General features: G+C 43.0%; 2 protein-coding genes and 1 non-coding gene across 6 annotated transcripts in view; 2 read left to right on the forward strand and 1 right to left on the reverse strand.

The window, feature by feature from the left end:
• The window catches only part of LOC133915700 (calcineurin-binding protein 1-like), a 33787-nt gene extending 30827 nt beyond the window's left edge, over positions 1 to 2960 (reverse strand). For all 4 annotated transcript variants that reach the window (XM_062358964.1, XM_062358962.1, XM_062358963.1 and 1 more), the window contains exons 1-2: positions 2813 to 2960; positions 2644 to 2718 (exon numbers count right to left, since the gene is read on the reverse strand). In XM_062358964.1, coding sequence (XP_062214948.1) covers positions 2644 to 2718; positions 2813 to 2815 — 78 coding nt within the window. In that variant the 5' untranslated portion in view covers positions 2816 to 2960. The remainder of the gene's footprint in view (positions 1 to 2643; positions 2719 to 2812) is intronic.
• An 8732-nt stretch (positions 2961 to 11692) lies between these two features.
• LOC133915701 (uncharacterized protein C6C3.02c-like) lies at positions 11693 to 15846 on the forward strand. The gene is made up of 5 exons (XM_062358966.1): positions 11693 to 11860; positions 13448 to 13507; positions 13870 to 13950; positions 14040 to 14197; positions 15510 to 15846. The coding sequence occupies exons 1-5, from the start codon at positions 11842 to 11844 to the stop codon at positions 15600 to 15602; spliced, it is 411 nt and encodes a 136-aa protein (XP_062214950.1). The 5' UTR covers positions 11693 to 11841; the 3' UTR covers positions 15603 to 15846.
• Positions 12477 to 12583, forward strand: LOC133917190 (small nucleolar RNA U19). The gene has a single exon (XR_009909599.1). It is a non-coding gene; the product is annotated as a small nucleolar RNA U19 (small nucleolar RNA).
• Positions 15847 to 20587: the final 4741 nt, after the last annotated feature.

Raw genomic sequence — 20587 nt, forward strand, 5'->3', positions numbered from 1 at the left:
CTCCCGCCTTCTTGGCCTCCTCCTTCGCTGTCGTCTCCACAGACGTCTGCTCGTTCTCCTCTCGCAGGAGATCCCAGTCGATCTCCTCATCGTCATCGGAGATATCGATGATCTCAACAGGCATGGTCTCCCCAGCTAGAGGTCGGGCCGAAGCGGCAGGCAGCCGCCTCCCCTGCAGAGATGGAAGCGGTGTGGCCACCGGCGCCTCTGCCAATGACCGAAACGGTCCGGCTCCCGAAGAAGCCGTCGAGATCATCGACATCTCAGAAGAGGATAAGGAGGAAGATAACGCCATACTCAAGTCAGGGTTAACTACTCGCTTGTAGGGCTATGAAGAATCCAGCCAGGTGACCCCAACTTTATGCCCGGACCAAACAGCCACGTAAGCCCGAAAGATGAAGCGGAACCAACACTGCGGTGTCCCCCATTGAATGCCTAAGAGGACTGTGGCCATGCCCTGGTCGTTCCGCCAGCACGTGGCAGCGTTTCACGACGAATGCCTCGTTTTCTCGCACGGACGTCCCATCACATTAATAACCCAGACTCATTTCAGCGTGTGACAGGGCGCGTGGGCACAAGACCCTAAACGACCCCCCGCATTGTCCAGTCAGAACGTGGCAGTGGTACGTCTCATCCTGTCAGGCAAATGCGTAGTGTCCCCCAATCCTACACGTAACCTCTACTTTGGCGACCTCAAAGGGCAAGAGGAACCATACCGAAGGAATCTAGATAACCTGTATCGGTCTCGACACGGACCCCGGAGTACACCACATCCATCGACGCCCCTCTGGCCCGGGGTTCCGACACCGCGCATGCCAGCTCCAACAAGCTCTGGAGCAGATCGCTACCACCAGTATGCCATCAGCCTTGGGCCTCGCCATCGATGCCCACGGTTCCCAACGAAAAAACTTATTAAGGACAGGGAATTTTCATCGGGCATCCTTGATACTATACCAGGCCGGGGTTGGTTTTCCTCTGCATCCTCTCCCCCGTCCGAAACATCGGGGCCCGAGAATGAGGGGGTACTGTTGGGAGAAAATAAACCAATCTGAGGATAATGGTTGAAGATTACTATCCAGGTCCCTCCGGAGCCTTGATCTCCGGACCCTCAGCTAAAGGCTCGACCTCTGAAGTCATCAGATCCTTTCGCGGTACCTCTTCGTACTTGCGAAGCTTTCCCTTGGCTTAACCGGCTTGGTCTCCCGAAGGCTCAGCCTCCCAAAACCCGGCCTCCCGAAGCCCGAACCCCCGAGACCTCGGTCTCCCGAAGCCTCGGTCCCCTGAAGCCCCAGCCTTTCGGAGTCCTACCTCCCGAAACCTTCACCTCCCAGAGCCATGCCTCCCGAGGCCCCCGCCTCCAGCTGCTCGAGCCGCCTTCCCGGAGACTACAAGGTGAGTCAGCAAGTCTTAGGAAAGATCTGTCGGAAGAGGAGCACCGGTCGTGCTTTGCCTGCAAGAAAGTGACCGGCATTAAACGGCTAGGCTGATGGACGTCGCTCTAACACTCCGGTGTAATAGAGGCTATCCTGACACCCCTGACAGTGCGGCGCCGGGCCGTAATTGACGATCGGCTCGCCATCTACAGGGGGCAGGCACCACGATAGTTACTACGGTGGATATTTGTCTCCCAGATAGGTTAGAAAGTAGTTATCCGGGATAAAACCTAGTAATTCGGTCGGGTCCCAGATATTTGTACATTATGATAACTTGTACGTCAAGCTACGCACAACCCTATAATTAGGGGACCATGGTCACCTGGGAAGAGGAGAACACGAGCTAAACAGAAAAAAAAGACACAGAGGTGAAAACACACCAAGTCATGCTGTAATACTCCTTTCTGAGCGATCCATTTTTTCTACCATCAATATATTTGTGGTGTTCCTTCCTATTAAACTTCGTCTCCAAACTTGAATCTCCTACTTAGAAGAAACTCTCGTCATACTTGCTAGGGCAAGACGAACTCTTGCTCCAACATATAATTAATTAAAAACAAGAATCAAGAGTATATTTGTTCATAAACGATCAACAAGAATTTTTTGTTTATGAAAAACACGATTTAAAGTCAGATCCTCTCATTAACTGTGAGACAATGTGCTCTAAGAGATACGGTGAGTCATAACTTGACACCAAAACAATCTTTGCTGCATGTATCTCCTTCTGCACAGAGAGAAGTAGCACTTGGATTAAACATGCAGTACTGATAGATGATAGCCATGTTCTTCTTGATGGTGTGCCTAGGTGGTTGGACCAGCAGACAGATTGGCAAACAATGCAGGTAGAACTGTCGTGCCAGCTTAAGTGTGGATTTTGTAAGGGTTGAGTTCCACAAGTCATAAAACCCAGGGTTATCTTTTTGCGACTACGATAACAAAAACTTGTGGTTTTCTGGAATTTAATCTATCTGCTATTGCACCAAAGGACAAGACGATTGTGCTCCACAGCTCATGGTCTCGCAACGGATCCCTTACGCAGAAATTACTAACCACTTTCGTCAGAGAAAACGCAACTTTTCCAACATAATTGCACTCGACAAATCGGAAGTCCTAACTTGTGACAACCCACAGGCTCCAGATGCCAACCACCAATTTTCTCGGATGATAGAAAACTCGGAGACATAAGGGATGGGGGAGGGGGAGGGCGTGCCTGTGCTTCCTTGGCGGGCGCGAGCGGCTCCCATTTTCCGCCGGAGTCGCTCTCGTTTATGGCCGCGATGGAGAACTGCGAACACGAGAGAGAGAGAGAGAGTAAGAGATGAGGCGATTCGAACAGGGAGTAAAAGGTCGGCGCGGAGAGAGAGTGAGGTCGGGATCACCATGGACGGCGGCGCGGCGGAGGAGGCCGCGACGCGATCGCCGGCGACGAGGGTTCCGGCAGCGAGTGGAGGTCGCCGCCAGGGCAGAGCGCTCCCCGAATAATTACGGAGACCCGTTGCTCCCTGCCGTCGGGGTTTTGTGTTTGTGTGTGAGCGGTCGACCGAGCCCACCAGCCCGACGGCAGTGGGAGGGGATTAGGCGGGAGAAGCGGGCCGGTTTGGAAGGGCGCACGCTTGCGGCCCATTAGCGAGCCGGACCAAATTGAGTAGCCCATATAGCCTCTTCAAAAAAAAATAAAAAGAGTTGCCCATATAGCCTAGGTCCGGCACAATTTCTTTTAAATTTTTTAAATGTTTGATTCAACAATTTGCAAAACCAAGCACAATAATTTAAATTCGTGTTTAACTTTTTAAAGAACCATGCAACAATTTGTGAGATCTTAGTCAACAACTTGTTCAACATTCTGTACATTATTAGTTGAAATAAAAAAGGTAATTGTTGAAATAGTACATTTAAATTTTTGAATTTTTCAAAAGATAAGTCAAACAATATTTAATATGAATCAAACAGGTTTCAAAATGGACACACTGACCGACTTCCATGCGTTGGTAGGCTAACAAATAGGTATGTTGGTTGGCTGACAAATAGTAATATGTGAGAACGAGTTGGAGTGGGATGCTAGACATTAGAGTATTAGACTATGGGTCTATTTTGCAGAGCTCTCAGACTAGTTTCTAGTGTGGAATTAGTGGGAATTCTGTCAAATATTAATTTGTAATTTTTAGCTTTTAGAGTGATTGCGTAGGAATGATTCTCTAAAATAAACTAGATGTTAGGAGCTGAAAAAATCAGCTTTCTCTAATTCACTTCCCCATAAAATCACTTTTTCCATATAGTTTATCTTAGAAAATCACTTTCACTAGAGAATTTGGTTCAGGTAGAACTGTACCAAATAGGTACTACAACTCGCATTGATAATTTGGTACATAAACAAGTTTCATTTATGCGCCATTTGAAGGGATTTGTATACTATATCCACACGAATACCTCTAATCGGCAAGAAATCAAGTACATTTTGATCACGAATTAAAAGTAACTAGGTTTGATTCTTGCCTATCCAAACAAGCTTCAAAACCGGAAAATTTGCCTTTTGTAGAATTATATGTTTGTTTAGAAATACTAATACAACTCGCAAACACAGGCATACACTCACACCCCCACATGCGCGCACTCACACAACGTCTACTGAAGACTAGAGATGTGAAGCTTGAAAATTAAAAAGTCACCACAAATATCTCATTGTCGATGGGTGTGTCACCTACTGCTAAAAGAATTTTTTGTGGTAAGACATATAAGGAACAAACCTAGAGTTTGATCCTTAATGGGCAGGAGATAAACCATCTCCACTAACCACCTAAGTAAGGCTTGGTTCTCCAAAAAAAATTGCACATGTCAGTTTGGTTGATATGACTTTGATGATCCAGCTACACTCGTATGACGATGGAGCGCTTGGGAAGTTGCTAAAACAACTCCTGAGGGTTACTGACCTTGCCAGGGGTGCGATCAACCTGAACATGAGGTTCTTTATCCCTACAAACAACTAAAAGACAAGCAAGAACATTTGGAAATATTCTTCGTTACGAATATAGATGAAGGACAATATATTAATGTGGCAGAATTCTGCAAAGTAGTCAACTAAGCGGTCACAAGACACAACTAGAAGTAATGTTATTTGGTCCTAGACGAAACTATACTTCAACAAAACTCAAGTATTATGACCGCACTTGGCCTCTATTTATGTGGCATGCAAGCCACATGTACGCTACAATACAATCTAAGGAAATAAAATATGGATCAACCTCTATTTGTTGCATTATCAGTTCATTTGATGATTTTGAGTTGCTCATGGAGAATCTGGTAGTGGGGCCAGATCGGCTTTAAACATCATGACGTATCCTTTCCAAAATGTGTTTAAATACTTTTATAGGGCTCCGTATAAAAGATATATGATCCTTTTGTTACACGGTCTTTGTTGATCTAAACCGAATTCTAATGCCGAGTCGTAGTCGACTTGGGGTCCAATTTGTCTCGGGCATCCTTGCTCTTATGATCCGACTAGACTCGGAATCCAGCTTATCTTGGACTTGAAGTCTGACTTGTCTTGGACTCAGAGTCCGACTTGTCTTGGTCCAACTTGAGATGTCTTTTTATATATTTCTAAGTAGCAAAATAGAAAGAAACAAGCTCACCTCATGATTTAATCGACGTGCATGATCTCGCGTCATAGGACTTTGCAATGGTGCAGCAACAATCGATTTTGGTGGATTATTTGTAGTGCGTGTATCTGCAGAAGTGATGTCCTTATCAAATTTGTCATACCAATTATTGTACTACCGGACAGCCATTTTCTAACAAAATGCCCCTTATCCATATTTTAAGGCCTTGATGACCATTGGTTTTGGATAGGAGCATGAATGTAATTTACCAACCAACTCTTGTGTAAAAAAAAAATAAAAAGACTCCAAAATGGTTAATGTTCCTTGGATCACTATCATTTACATTGATTATTAAGTATGTGACTTGTTTGTGAAGCTCTTTGTTTTATTGTGATATTATTCTAAATGATCTCTAGTCTTATGTCATTACGTGTGAGCAATTAAGATAGAATTTATTCCACCTATATAATGGGAGAGATATCTCCAGCGCCCTTAATGTGGTTGAATTAGAAAGTACATGGTTATACCAATGTGATTAAAGAGTTAATCATGAGTTGAGTAATTCACTACAAGATTGAGTGAATAGTCGAGCTATTACAATTACAGCATGTATCTCACCTTGAGCTTGACTAATATCATGAGACAAAGGGATTAGTGCATGTGTATATCAAGGTTCAGCCGATATAATCTTTATGTATACTCGTGAATTAATATGCTCTACTAGGGACTATTGTTTATTTTGGTTCGGGAAGAGGTTTTCGAGTCATAGTCATTTGTATATGAACCTAACGAGTCACACATTTAATGGGTTAGAACAGAACACACATATTGGATCTACATGAGGATTTGATATGATTATGATCCGTAAGGGATTAGAGTTCTAATGGGATACCATGGTGAGAGTCCATAGTAGGATCTATATAAGGGGAGGTGTGAGGAGGGCCGCGTACGATTGAGCCACTCTGAAATCCTAGTCACGCCCTCTCCGCCCAACCTCTCAAAACCCTAGTTATTCGTGTGATGCTATCGCACTGATATTTGACATTCCACCGTATGGCTTGTTTTATGTAGAGTAATTAAGTGTTAGTGTTTTAGGTTGTACTATGAGAGAGGTGTCTTTTTAAATCGTCATAACTTCCACCAATTGGTATTACCTCATCTCTGAGAAACTAACACCAGCATCCCTACTTGAGTGAGGCTTGCCCTTCTCACCCTGATATCGGCCTTGCCGCATATCACTATTTCAAGAGCTGGCTATCCCAGGCTAAGTACTACAACTTTCTTACCCAAGTTATGACAATAGAATTTTAGTCATCAATCAATATTGTTAATCAAGTATCTAATATGCACAGCTTGCCTTGTAGATGTTCAAGTATTCTTCCTTGCACTCCTAGATGTCGCACCTAAACACAGTTGAATGATTATTACCATGTCCTGGTTATATTGTTTCTAATATTAGCATTCATACAACTTAGTAAAAATCATTGCTAAAGTTTACTGTGAAACATTCGGAGTTGTCACATAACTGAACACTGTAGATATGCAAAGTACTCCTCTTCTTTTGCATATACTAATGCTAGTTCAGTTTAGGTCCTAGTTATCATCACTATGTATAGAACATTCTGAGTCAATTCATTTTCCATGTTTCTTTCTAAGTAGAAAGTGAATATCATATTATTGTTTAGTTGTATCTTTAATGAACTCAAACCTATTTATAGAGTAATATTAATTTGTAGGTTAAAGCCCATGAATGTAAGGCTATTGTGAAAATAAGTTCATGTATATACTACGTTGTTGTCAGAAGCTATGACACCGGCAACCATGTTGGTTGTTCTCATCAGTTAGCATCATGAACCAGTGAGCATGTCAACTTAAGGTTCGGTTAGGGATCGGCAATTTCTTTTAGATAGAGGTGTGTTCTTTCATGACATAAACTAGTAGCAGTACCAAAAACATGCATGCAGATTACGAAGTGGATAGCTTCTAACATCCTGATGCTATTGGATAGAAAGCCCAGCTCTTAGATGTAAAAGCTTAACCCTTCTTTAATCAAAAGTGACAGAGGTTTGCTACTACTGATAGATGCATATTGAAAGAACCTTGTACGAACAGGGGCAAAGATATGGAAATCGGGAGTAGTAAGATATCAAAACACTGGTAGAGGTGAGGCATACCTTAACAGCAAGATTACTTCCCTCTCACTAATTTTTCTCAGCCTCTCACTGATATGGACACAACATGCCCATAACACTAAAGGGAGATTATGTGTATTGCCTATCATGAATGTGGTAATACCTCAACCAAGGCATAAGGTCTTAAGGGGAGAGAGTGTAATACACTAGCCCATTAGTGTGTTCTAGTTTTAGCTCATGCGAACCAAATGTTTTGGTATGGTGGATTAGTCCCACCTTAGTAATCTGGGTAGGTTGGACCAACTTATAAGCCTGAGCTGTCCAAACATAATACCTCTTGGTTAAGTGAGGAGAAAATGTAAGAGAAGTGCTATGCATACCTGAACTTGGCCTAGAGGTGCATTAGGCTACAAGTGTATTTTGGACACAAATTGTTACAAAACAGGTCTCAAGTCTAGAGACAATTTCGGCGAAACTCGTCCCATTTTTGCTTTACTTGTCTAGGTTAGTCTAGGCTAATTATGCAATATGATTAGACCTCTAGGTTCTAATTTTGATCGAGGCTTAGAGCCATATCTACTGCCATCAAGGTATGTCAACAATGGTGCTTGTATCAATTATTTCAATGAAGTATTATATGCTTTTATCTTGAGTTAGCAATCTTGTTATCTCTAGGTCCTAACTATCATGTTTGCTTTATTACTCGTCTAGTTAATGACTAGATGATTAGCTAGTAGATATAATTGTGATGATTAGATCTATTAGTTGAAATAACCATGATAGTTAATGTATACCCTGAGTAGGTGTATTGGTAGATTTCGTGAAGTTTAACCTAGCTGGAATGTCTCCAGTGACCTACAATACTGCTATATAGATTAACATACATCATAGACTTCTGGGAGCTGCCTAGTGTTTTTTAATCGTTAGTCTATTTTGAAAGGATCGAATAGCCCAAGAAGAGGGGTGAATTGGGCTATAAAAATTTACTCCTACCGAATTCTAGAATAAGTAGCAATCTTAGCCTAGATAAATTGAAATACGACTACACAATCAAACTAGACAGAAGCATGAAAAATAAGAAAACCAGAACACAAAATAAATGCGAAAAGTAAAGCTTGCAAGTAAGTAAAATGCTCAAATGTAAACACGAGAAAGTAAGAAGATGAATAAGAGAATATCGATTTTTTTCCGAGATATCGAGGAGTTGACACTCTCCCCTAGTCCTTGTTGGAGCATCCACAAAGGATATCGCTCCCCACAAGTCACAAAGTCTCAATTGCTCACTCATGATTGTGACTTCTCTATCTCCGGATTAGCGGGCATCAAACCAAACATATAGCTCTTCTCGAGGCTCTCACAAGAACTCCAAGAGCTTACCGAGACACATCCAATCATCAAAGATTGGCTAGCTATTGCCAACCACCAAGAGTAACTAGCCAGTAGCTTTACTTGATCAAGATCATGTCTAGACTACAGCTAGATGCACACTTGGTACTCTCCAAGCACTAAAGATGCCCTTAACCTTCAATTAAGAACTTTGGAATTTACCCGAGTGCACTCTCTTGCTTTTTGATAACACACAAAATGTATGGGCTCTTCTACGGTCACATGGGAGCCAACTAAAACCGAGTGAGGGAGTATTTATAGGTTAGACCAAATTTAGTTGTTGCTTAACAACCTACTTTTTCTATTAGCACCAGATGATCCGATGAGTATCTCCTCACAACCACCGGACAATCCGGTGAGTACAACTTTCAAAACCACACCGTACTAGCTGTAATTAGCCGTTACTACTGATAATAGTCCGGTGTAGCCATCTGGTGAGCACACCTTTAACATCAAACTATCCGGTCAGTTAACCTTCATTTTTCAAATAGCTGCAACATTCTCTGTAAAAATTAGTCAGTTGATTCCTCTTTGCCTTCACTGGACCATTCGATGAGTATAGCTTTATTTGTAACCAAAAATTCTTCCTTGCAAAAAAAGCTCTAGTGCTCTCATCTCTCCATGATCGGATGATCTGGTGAGTTCAACTTTAATTTTACTAGTAAAATTTGCTTCGGTTGAAAAAGTTCTGGTGCTCTCACGGGGGTAACACCGGAGCATTGCAACATTTCAAAAATTTCAGGACACATGTCACCAAGAAAAGGTTTCGATGATGCCTGCATATTAATCACCAGACCATATGATCAACACATGTGATTTCTGTCTAAACAAAAAAAAAATACACCGATGAGAACACGAGTCATAGACTATACAGTGAGGCTAACTTCAATAACCTCATCCAATTCAATCTTTTCTTGAACTCTAACTTCACGACATCTCAATATGAGCTTCTATGAGCTACATAGTACTAGAAATTCATAACTGTGTATCAAACCAAGTTTAGACTCAACTATGTTAAACTACTAATCTTAGCCCCTCTTTATAGTACGGTCAAAAATACCAAGAAAAAAGATCTTACTACTCTAAGTGTCCTTTATCTTCTATGCGACACTTAAAACTAGAAGATCCTTAATCTTGATGCGCATATCATTTGATCGTCTATATAATCAACTTGGGAAACGAGAATACCTAAACATCATTGTGAACTAAATTTTTTTATATCCTTTAAAACAAATTTGTTAGTCATAACGATATAATTGTCATTAATCACCAAAACACTACTACTTACCTAAGGATTTAGATGCTACATACTTAACTATGTTGTATTTAATAAAATAACTAGGGAATTAAACTACCTCACTACATGACACGGAGGTAGGGAATTCTTCGTGGGCTTAGTAGGTGATAGTTGAGGGAAACAAAAACGCTTCTCTTATATCATGCAACAATACCTTCTGGGCTAAGAAACACATCAAATAGCTACTGAGATAAAGCTTAACTGATGTCTAGTTAAGGCTTGCATATATCTCTATTACATTTCTATTTTACATTTTCTTTCCCATGACATTTTCAATCATCTAACCATCACTTATGCAATCACATTCATGAATATAACTAATACATTAGAATAAAGTAGTTACTATAATTTGGTTTACTTGTTGATCTTTGTGGATATAATAATCTTCAAATACCCTGGGTGAAAGGCTATAGACGTCATATGCGCTAGCGGAAGTAATATTATGCATGTATCTAATGTCAACAACATCATGCCTTGTTCCCATCACAATGCTAGGGTTCAAGAAATTACTGAAAAGTGGACGCAAACTATAGTAACTGTGATAAAATGAATGCAACCATTTAGTTTGATGAGTGTGGAAGGGTTGCTAGCCACACGGATGGTCTACATAACTTCTATTATTATAATCTAGCAACTATTCCATTGAGAATGGATATCCCATATATTCATAATGCAATATCCTATTTCTATGTTCCTCGTATGAGGATGTCTGAAGTGTTAATTTCAAGCTTTGCTAATGGATAATTAAATTGATGAATTTCCTTAAAAATGGTTTAAAGGTATAACATTAAATATATTGGAAGTTACTATTATTTTTGTTAGTCCCTACTGATAGATTTCTTTAGCACAATTTGCTTGTGTACAACTTATCGTATCAGTAATCATTGTAGACTATCATTTTCATTTAGTTAAAATATAAAGAAGCTTTAAAATAGATGTTTTGTTGTTCTTTGGCACGAGAGAAAACAATTTCCCACTGAACTTTACATTCATAACTTCTTAGCTAACATCATTTAGAGCGATGATAAATAAGCTACATTTGTTAATATGTGAATCATAAAACAAATAGAATCACAATACAATACAATCAACTAAATAACTCTTAGGCTTTGTTTGGATACAACATATTTTTGAAGTTTTTAGAGAGAGCCATGGTTTCTCAAAATACCATGGTAAGAAAAAAGTTGAGGCATTGTAGTTTTATAAACCATAGTATGAATAATACATGGTATTTCTTGAGTTTTTGAAATCCACTCACAACCTCTTTTTTCAAAACTGAGCTCTTAGTCCATCTTCCATTATTGTTGTAATAATGTATAGTGATGTGGAATCATCTATTGTGTTATCTACAACTAGTGTTCTTTAGAAATTTATTCTCTTTATTTGTACTCACAAAGTAAAATGAACCTACTTTAAAATACTGTAAAAACCATAGACTGTAATATTTTATGCCAAATGTTTCAAAAACTATAGTTTTGGAATATTGTGCTCCTCATGAACAACAACATCCAAACATGCCCTTACATTTCTTTATTTTCACAAATTTGACGTACTAGAAACTATGGCCGCTATTCATTTTTATTTTTGTGAGAAAAAACACTTGTCTTTTGGCACGGGCGACCTGAAAAATCAAACCTGTTCATCCGTCGGCTGGAATCTAGATTGTTCCAAGCATATACTCTTCACGGTTCACACACCTGTTACGACGCCCACCCGCAGCCGACAACTGGACCCCGCTTCCTCGTGCCCGACGTGCCACAACCGCGTGACCCACCTGTCAGTTTTGCTTGTCTTGCAAGACAACCCCTACGCATTACGAGAAGCTGTGAGTAAAAAACGAAGGGAAAAAAAATCTCCACTCGAGGCTGCTCTCCGGTCTCCGCCTATAAAAGCTAACCCTAGGTTAGGGTCCGTTCGTGTCCTCTCTCTGTTCATCCGTTCCCCACCACGCGCCGTTTTCACTAGGGTTTCCTCCGCCGACCGCTCCAGCCGCCGCCATGCCTCGCCGCAGCTCAGGTATCCCTCCCGCCTCTCCCCTTGTACGCCTCGTAGTGTTTCGATTCTAGACAAGTACTGTCTGGATTTTCGCGGATCTGGGGTTGGGCGTGTAGATTTGGTTGTTAGTTCGAGTCGATCCGTCGGTGGCTGTAGGTTTCGATGGTACTTCGTGGAACGATCTTTGTGATTTGGGGACAGGGTTGCGCGCTGTTGACATGTTTAGATGCAAAAATAGTCGGATCTATTGGCTGTTGGGGCTCTTTAGAAAATTTAAAGAAATGAACTGATGTTATAGAAAAGAACCGATTGCTTCTTGAATAACCGATTGAAGATATCACATTCGCAGGCGGTTCAGACAGGGGCATAGAATAATTTTGAATCTCTCCGAGGGGAAGGGTATTTCCATTGACCCTTTCTTCAGTTGGGAAGGGGTGCTTTTTCCATTGACCCTTTCTCTGTTTGGGATTCATATAGACTTACATGTATCCTGTGTTCTTATGAGGTATTTTAGTTACTCCTGGAAGTTTTCGTCATGTAGTGGATGCAGTCCATTGAATGTTGTACGTTTCGTAGCTGTGTCGTCAGTACTATTGACGTTTGCCTCTTTGAGTAGCCATTACAGTCGTATGTACTGTCTTGGTTTAGTTAGGAGGCGCATAGCGATGGGCATGTGATGCTCACTCAGGCCTTTTGAGGGGGCGCCTTTAACTAGAGGAGCCCCCCAAGCAGCCCTAGACATTCCATCACTCATATCCTGCCACGCTTTTAACTGTTTCACAGTTTCATTTCCTCCTGATGGTGTTCCATCTTAGTTATCACGATTACATTGCAACGCTATTCCAGTTACTTTTGGTACTATCTTATTTGCCTTTTTGAGTAGCCATTATAGTTGTATATACTATCTTGGTTTAGTTAGGAGGCATATAGCAACACTGTTGACAAAGTCACTTCGGTGGATTCAGTGTGGAACACCATTATTTTATAGAGGTGTTCTTTGAGTAGCCTTACATTGTAGTTATCTTTCTGTTTGTTTCTGTTGTCCTTTGCTTATGAGATTTACTTACCAGATGAGATTGGTATGGACATATAGCGCTAAGTCTCAAACACTCCAAAGATAAATTGTTTGTCTGATTAATATTAGAGTTCGGAAAGCAAAGGCTTTGCTTAGTGTTGTAATGTTTTAAGCAGTATGACATATGTGTATGATGTGCCTCTTGAATAACCAGTTGCTGTAATTACTGTATTTGCATTTGGTCCAGACAGGGGCATCTTTTGAGGGAAGGGACCTTGTCTTTTGTTCATTCCATCCTAGATTGATTAAAAAAGTAACTGCTGTTTATTCATCATGTTTCGTGGGTGGAGGTTGTGGTCTTATGGCAGCTTTATTTTACTATGATTTAAGCACAAGGATTTGGCTGGCTACTTGTTGCTTATGCAGTTGTTTCTGTCATCTTCTAACTAGAGTACATGACACATTGTCTGATACAGATATCCAACTTTTCTCTCCATTTACCATTTTGCACTGATGTTTGAATTATTTCCATCCACAAACCATGCCATTAGCTTGTATGACCGTGATGCTTATTTTTATCATTGTATTGGCAGGAAGGTCAGCACCACGGCCTGCGCCGCGTGCTGCTCCAGTGAGAAACCCACCACAGCCAGGTATTTATGTGATCCACATCAATGATGTATGTCTTTTGAGTTAACATTAATTTCAATTTAGTCTTTGTAGTCACATGGTTTGCATGTAGGTCTATTCCTTTTGTAGTAGCATATTTTTGTGGCGCAAGTATTTTGCATCTTCAGTCATGTTTTTCTTGTGCGGCAATATTGTTGGATCAATGAAAATTTATTTCATGTAGTTATTTCAATTCATGTACTACTGTAACTACATTCATGATATAAGCTGTCCTTTTAACGCTCATCACCAATGACGTTTTGCAAATTTGATTCCTTTTGGAATCAAACTTCTTTGCTCGTCAGTTCCTAATATATCAGCTGCAATTTGTTTTCCTTTTTGGCAGTGCGCCAGGCTCCTCCCCCTGCTCCTACTCAGAGCGGAAGTGGTTCCATTCTTGGAGGAATTGGGTCCACGATTGCACAAGGTGGTATTTTTAGCTTGATTTATCTGTAAACAGTCAGCTATACAAACAATAGTGATGCTTATGCTTATTTGGATGGGCATATATTTTAGGCATGGCATTTGGTACTGGCAGTGCCATGGCACATAGAGCTGTCGACGCTGTGATGGGTCCCCGAACCATTCAGCATGAGACTGTTGTCTCGGAGGCTGCTGCTGCTCCGATGAGCAACACTGATTCTTGCAACATCCACTCTAAGGCCTTCCAAGATGTATGTTTTCTTACCCTCTTATGTTGCCTAATTTTCCCTATTTTACAGCATCCATAAACTTTTGTTACTTACCTGTGTGATGGGCTTGGTAAGATTACATACAATTTATTTTGTGGGTGGAGCATGTCATAAATTTTATTTTGGCTGGTATTCCTTTCACCTCTTTGGTTATTTGTTAGTGAAAGGTCCATTTTTGGTCCCTCTACTTTGTGGTTGGTCCAATTTGTGGAAACTTCACTTTAAAATTGGTTATGTACATTGAAATCACTGCAACTTTCATCCAAAGTCCTTTTCAAGGGTGATTTTAGGTGAGGTGGCTTCTTCCTCACCAAATTTGATGTGGTTTTAGGTGAACATGTAAAATTTTTGGAGATGCGGAAGTATCACCACCTAAGATCACCATTAGAAACAACTCTGGATGAAAGTTGCAATAGTTTCAAAACAAGAGGGTGTAAAATAACCGGGTTTTTAAAGACGAGGATCCAAATTGGTCCAACTGCGAAGTAGATGGACCAAATATGAACCTTTTCCTGTTTGTCATTGGTACTCATTATTTTGGTATGTTTGTTTGTTTCTTTGATGCTTCCCTTGATTAGTCAATTTAGCTCTTGCATTGTTTTATCTTTGTTTACAGCTGATATTTCTTCTAACGTGCTTGGTGATTAGTGACAGTAAATTTTTTTCTAGACATTTGAAGCTGTACACAGCAGAAAGTACCAGCAGCACATTGTTTCATAGTCGAGCCCTGTGAACTACTTGTCACCCTAACTAGGCTTATATAACGAGCGAGCGCTTTGCTCGACGGTAGAAGCTCCAGTTGTGAGCCGAACCAACGCACGTTCGAGCTCTGCTCGAGGCGTGCGTTTCGTACTGGGGATTTATTCCTCAAAATCTGCAGGTGTTCGATGATTAAAATAATTTTCGAGCCCTCCAGTCCGGCGTAGCGCTACAGAAAGGATTACGACGTACTCGTCGTCTTCGGGATTCTCGGTAGTCTCGGTGATCTCCAGAAGGACGCCTCCTTCTCCAAAGCTGTGTAGGGGTAGGTCTGGGTGTGTGTGCGCGTAGGGTGGGTGGGTGGGTGGGTGGGTGTGTGAGTGAGTGTGCGTGCGCACATGTAGTCAGTGTACCACCTTCCCAGTAGGGGGAGTGAAAAAATCAAAAAAAAAAAAAAAAAAAAAAACTAGGCTTATATATTCATTCAATCAGCCATTATTTAAATCGAGTTAATGGTTAATACTGTTGCATCCACGTTTTTAGTTAGTTTACTGGCTTGGTGATGTGGTCTCACTGTTATTGATTGGCAATGCAGTGTATCAACAACTACGGAAGCGACATCAGCAAGTGCCAGTTCTATCTTGACATGTTGAACGAGTGCCGCCGGGGAGCAGGTGCTTCTGCTTAAAGAGCTGCTGCTTCACTGGAGTTGATTGATTGGGTTTTTTTTTTTACTCATGATATCATTAATAAGAGTGGATGAAACTATGAACTACTGCACAACTTGTCTGTACCGTGACATTATCACCGGTGCGTGTTAGGTTGTGGTTATGTTCTGTTATCCTGGGAGTAGTACATTCTATCCTTACTGAACAACCATTCTTGATAATTGCGATTATAAATGTTGATATTAATCTGTTGTTCTTGGACTATATTTTGTTTGAGTATAGGTTGTATCGCTGCTTTGTGGGGTTGCAACTGTTTGCCGTTTTGAAATTTTAATGTGCTATTTTGGTAGCAACGCACATCTGTTGTCGGCCAACGGAGGAAGTCAGGATCGACGCAATCTGCAAAAACTTATAAAAATGTTATTTCACTCGAGAATCGATTAAAACTCTTGTTCAGCTCTTGTTAGCTTGGCCCTTGGGGATTTGAAAGAGCCGAGCCCTCCAAACTAAACCTTAGAACTTTGTAGAGCATTTCCCTCAATTAAGTCAAAACACTCTAGAAGGTATAATAAAATTTCGAGTCGCTACTGGTCAAACTTTATTTGGGCCGCATTCAGTTTCAGTAAGCCGGTACGGGTAATCCAAGTCCAAGTCGGTACGCCGTGTTGCCCGCGTGCGCGAAAACGAGCTCCTCCTTGTCAAGTCACATCCTCCAAGCCCAAAGTATAAAGATGGTAACAGGTCAGATCCCAAGCAGGTGGGGGCAAAATCATATCCGATCTAAAACGGCTAGATTTAATCTCATTCGGTTTTAAAATACCAAACGGGTGAAAAATAAAACCTATATTCACAGAGCACTTGTCAGGTTTCGGATGCCCGTTAGGTTGAAAGTTATCCACCACAACTTGACTCATCAGGCATGCACGACTTATACTCGAGCAACATCGCAGGTGGGGACAGTGACTATCGCCACATGGCGCCCTCCACAGCCGCTCGGACCCAATGCGGTCCATGGTGGCCGATGCGGTGGCTGCTTGGAACTGCGCGACGCACAACTCAGGCGATACCATCTTCAAGGAGTGCGATGTAGAGGGGCAGTGCGTAAGGCGGTGGAGGCGGCGGCTTGTCGACGCGGAGGGTCGGAGCATCAGCAAAGGGTGGTGAGGACGGGGTGCGCTGAGTGTGACACGGATGGAGTCGCAGAGGGGGATTGGCGACGTGGATTGGGTCGCGGAGGGGGTCGACGATGTTCTGGCGTGTGAGAGCGCAAAGCAGATGTGAGACAGAGCGCAGTGGAGAGCAAATGGATAAGGATAAGGTCTAGGTCGACGTCGTTTGGCAAGGTGTCCACGGGTTAGCTGTCTGCGTGTGGGCTGAGTGGCTAACGGGTTGGTTGACAACTAGAGAAGTGGATTGTCTTGGGTATCCATGAGTTACCCACGTGAAAAATATGAAACCTGCACCCACATCTACTATAATCGGATACTCGATCCGTTAGACCCATGGGCGGGATTTATGACTTGAACCCGCACCTGCGGGGACCCGAATTCATAGGTCTAGCTGTCATCCCTATCAAATTCATGCTACCGAATGGTCGCTACGATCTAAGATACGGTACCACCACGACAGGCAACAAGTAGCTCGACAACCACTCACACCATGCACACCTCCACTCACACCACGTATGTATACGCTAGAATAGATTAGAGGATACTAAACTCTCAGTGCGTGAAAAACACACAGTAACACTAAACATACACTGTGTAACTCTAACTTACTCCGAATCTAATCTGGGGAGAGAAACACACCTAAGGAACAAATCCAAAGCGCAGGTGAGCACCTGCCTAGAGCGGAGTAGTTGGCTGTCAGCGCAGCACAGTTTCCAAGCTGCTTTCAAACGCTCATGCAAAATGTGGACAACGCTGCCTCCAAGTTAAGGCAGAAATCGTGTCATTAAGATCACTCCAAACGAGGAGGTTCCTACTTGCAATGTATAGCCACGAAAAGAAACACGCTTATGCGCAGACCAACAGTGGAGACTCGTATGCGCTTTTCTAGTATGTCAAAAGGCTCGCTTGTATATGCTCATCCGACAGAACCTGAATGCATGCAGGCGTAGGATCACGGAAGGAAATTATACGGGACCGGGTCTCACAGAAAGATTCTTATCTCCGTGTGACACGTGTCATCTATTTCTCTCATATATGTTCAATCAGACCGTTAGATCCAGGACGAACATCGTGGACTAAAATCTCACGAAAACCTTTTTTAAAGGATCTCATATAATTTTCTTCCCGGGATCACTGAGCATATCAACTTCCAGCCCACGGTCACGCGTCTTCAGAATTCACAGTATTTACAAGTCAGTCAACTCAGTAGTCGAGCGGACCTATCCCCTCTTTTTTTCTTCCCCCCTGTAGCCGGAGAACTCTGAACTTTCAAGGCCTCTCTCCACGAGAAGCTGCCGATTCGGTGGTGCCCGTCGGCACGCTGGTCGCAGACATTCACGGGGTATATTCCAACGCGGATGGGGCTGGGCGATTGCGGCAGATGAGGATGAGGCGTGCGTGGCTGGAAAAGCCAGTGGATCTCCCACGACGCAGGGGAAGGGCGGAAGCGGATAGGGTCGGCTGGATCCTGTAGGCCACCAGGATCTATCCCATCTCCTGTGCGCCTGTCCCCCTTGTTCATCTCACCAACCTCTTCAACGACCTGATGATGATGCATCCGTAGGCAGAGCCTTCAGGCTGGTCGCAGGCTTGGTACAGGTTGTAGTTGCTCGCCAATGGCGATGAACGCGAGTATCTCGCTTCGCGCACAAGGGAGTTTTCTGAAAAAGTCTCAGTTTTCACATAAAAATAAGGAATTTAATTTTGAGCCGGAGGTTGAAGGTTACTCTATTCTTTAAAAAGTAACCTGTGTAATGTGAGCTAAAACTATCTCCAGCAGATACTTTATAAATTCATCTCCTAACACTATTACAATATCTTTTATTTTTTTTTTATCTCCAGTAATTACCCTATTTCCTACCTTCTATTACTCTTATCTTTTATTCGGACCCACCGTCATCCACTCGTCACAGTGATACCGCTCCTCCGAACGATCAGCAAAGTTGTCGTTCCCACACGCTACAAAGATGGACGCCTACATCACTGTAGCACCTAAAACGTGTTGGACTTAATCCAGCGTGGGCGTTGGAGACTTGGTTTTACACGACGAGGAATACGTATACAGCTCGTATACGGTAAGGAGTAGTATATCGGCAGCAAGTGATTGAGTTCAGTAGTTCATCATAGAAAATTATTGACTCTAGAGATACGGTAATATGGAGAAGACAAAATTGTTTGAAGCACGCACAGAACCGGAAGCGCCCCTTGTTTCAAAGAGAGGAGGACGGGTTATTCACATTTAATTTGATGGTCAGAGGCGAATTGAAAGCTAAGCAGTGGTAATTAAGACCCCCGGGTGAAAATAGGGATGTCTCCTACGTTACCCATAATATGTGGAAGTATCGACGTAATTTCATAGAGTCATTCGATCTGAATGCTACATGAAGAACATAAGCTAGATGACGGAACGCGGAGACCTAGGATGTAGAAGATCATAACATGAGCGATTCGGCAGATTTGGATTCCTTTTCTATATCCACTCATGTGGTACTTCATCATACGGTTCGTATACGTCAGGCGTCGTATTGTGCCAGATTGGTTTGCTAGTTAGAGTCCGAGTCGGAAGTAAATCCGATTCAGTTTGGAGTTTAGTTTAGCAGTAGCTATAAATATAGGAGTTGTAATTCCTGTTTTGAGCAAGTTGAATAGAGTCAAATTTTCCTCCAGAAAGTAGTATTGATCTGCTTGAGTTTGGCTGGTTTTGTTGAGTTCTGTTCGTCCATTCGTTCTCGTCGAGTTGCAGAGAACGAGCGTTCCTGTGTGTGTTCGAGTTTTTCGAGTTCGTGCCGTTCTCGTTGACTTCCAGGGACATGCCGCCTGATCCTGGGTGTGGTCCTGGGTGCCTGAAAACAACATCTGGTATCAGAGCCCGACAGGACGCGTAGAAGTCCAATACGCCGGATTGACCTGCATCATTAGCTTGCTTCTCACCGGAACAAAGTCGACACCAACTCATGAAGATGTCAATCATTCCTCAGGATGAGGCGGCGCGGGAGAGCGGCAGTGGGCCGTTTCAGTATTCGCAATTGACGGCGACGAATCACAAGAGCTGGGTGATTCGCGTGCAGGCGATGATGGAAGATCAAGGTGTCTGGGAGGCAGTCGAGCCGGCGGCCGGTGCGGCCGTCGACAAGAAGAAGGACAAGAAGGCGAAGTCGCATCTCTTCCAAACACTCCCGGAGGATCTCCTGATGCAGGTGGCGAGGAAGAAAACTGCGAAGGAGGTCTGGGATTATCTCAAGACAAGGTTTGTCGGCGCGGATCACGTCAAGAACGCGCGGCTGCAAACGTTGAAGAGCGACTTCAACGCCATGCGCATGCAGGAGGGAGAGAGCTTGGACCAGTATGCCGGAAGGCTCAACAGCATGTCTGTCAGGTATGCAAACCTGGGGGAGACGCTCGACGACGCTGTATTGGTTAAAAAGCTGTTCGACACTGTGCCGGATCGATTCCTGAGTGTGATCGCTGGGATCGAGCAGTTCTACGACCTCGACAAGATGCCGTTCAAGGAAGCCGTGGGGTGGCTGAAGGCGTTTGAAGAATGTGCTCGCCCGCATGCATTCGGCGGCAATAACACCGACGACGGCCAGCTCCTGCTCACTCAGGCCGAGTGGCAGGCGCGACAAAAGAAGGATGGTGGCGACTCCTCATCAAGCAACAAGGGCAAATCCCCCCTTATTGTAGAGAGCAGCAACCGCGGTTGGGGTGGTCGTGGACGCTGCAGAGGCCGTGGCAGAAGCGGTCGCGGCGGGACATCGCAAGATGATGAGGAGAGTGGCTCGGACGGCCGTCGCCGCAACAAGAGCCACATCAAGTACTACAACTGCTACAAGATG

The sequence above is a fragment of the Phragmites australis genome, chromosome 4 (assembly GCF_958298935.1).
Source record: "Phragmites australis chromosome 4, lpPhrAust1.1, whole genome shotgun sequence".
Taxonomy (NCBI): Eukaryota; Viridiplantae; Streptophyta; class Magnoliopsida; order Poales; family Poaceae; genus Phragmites; species Phragmites australis.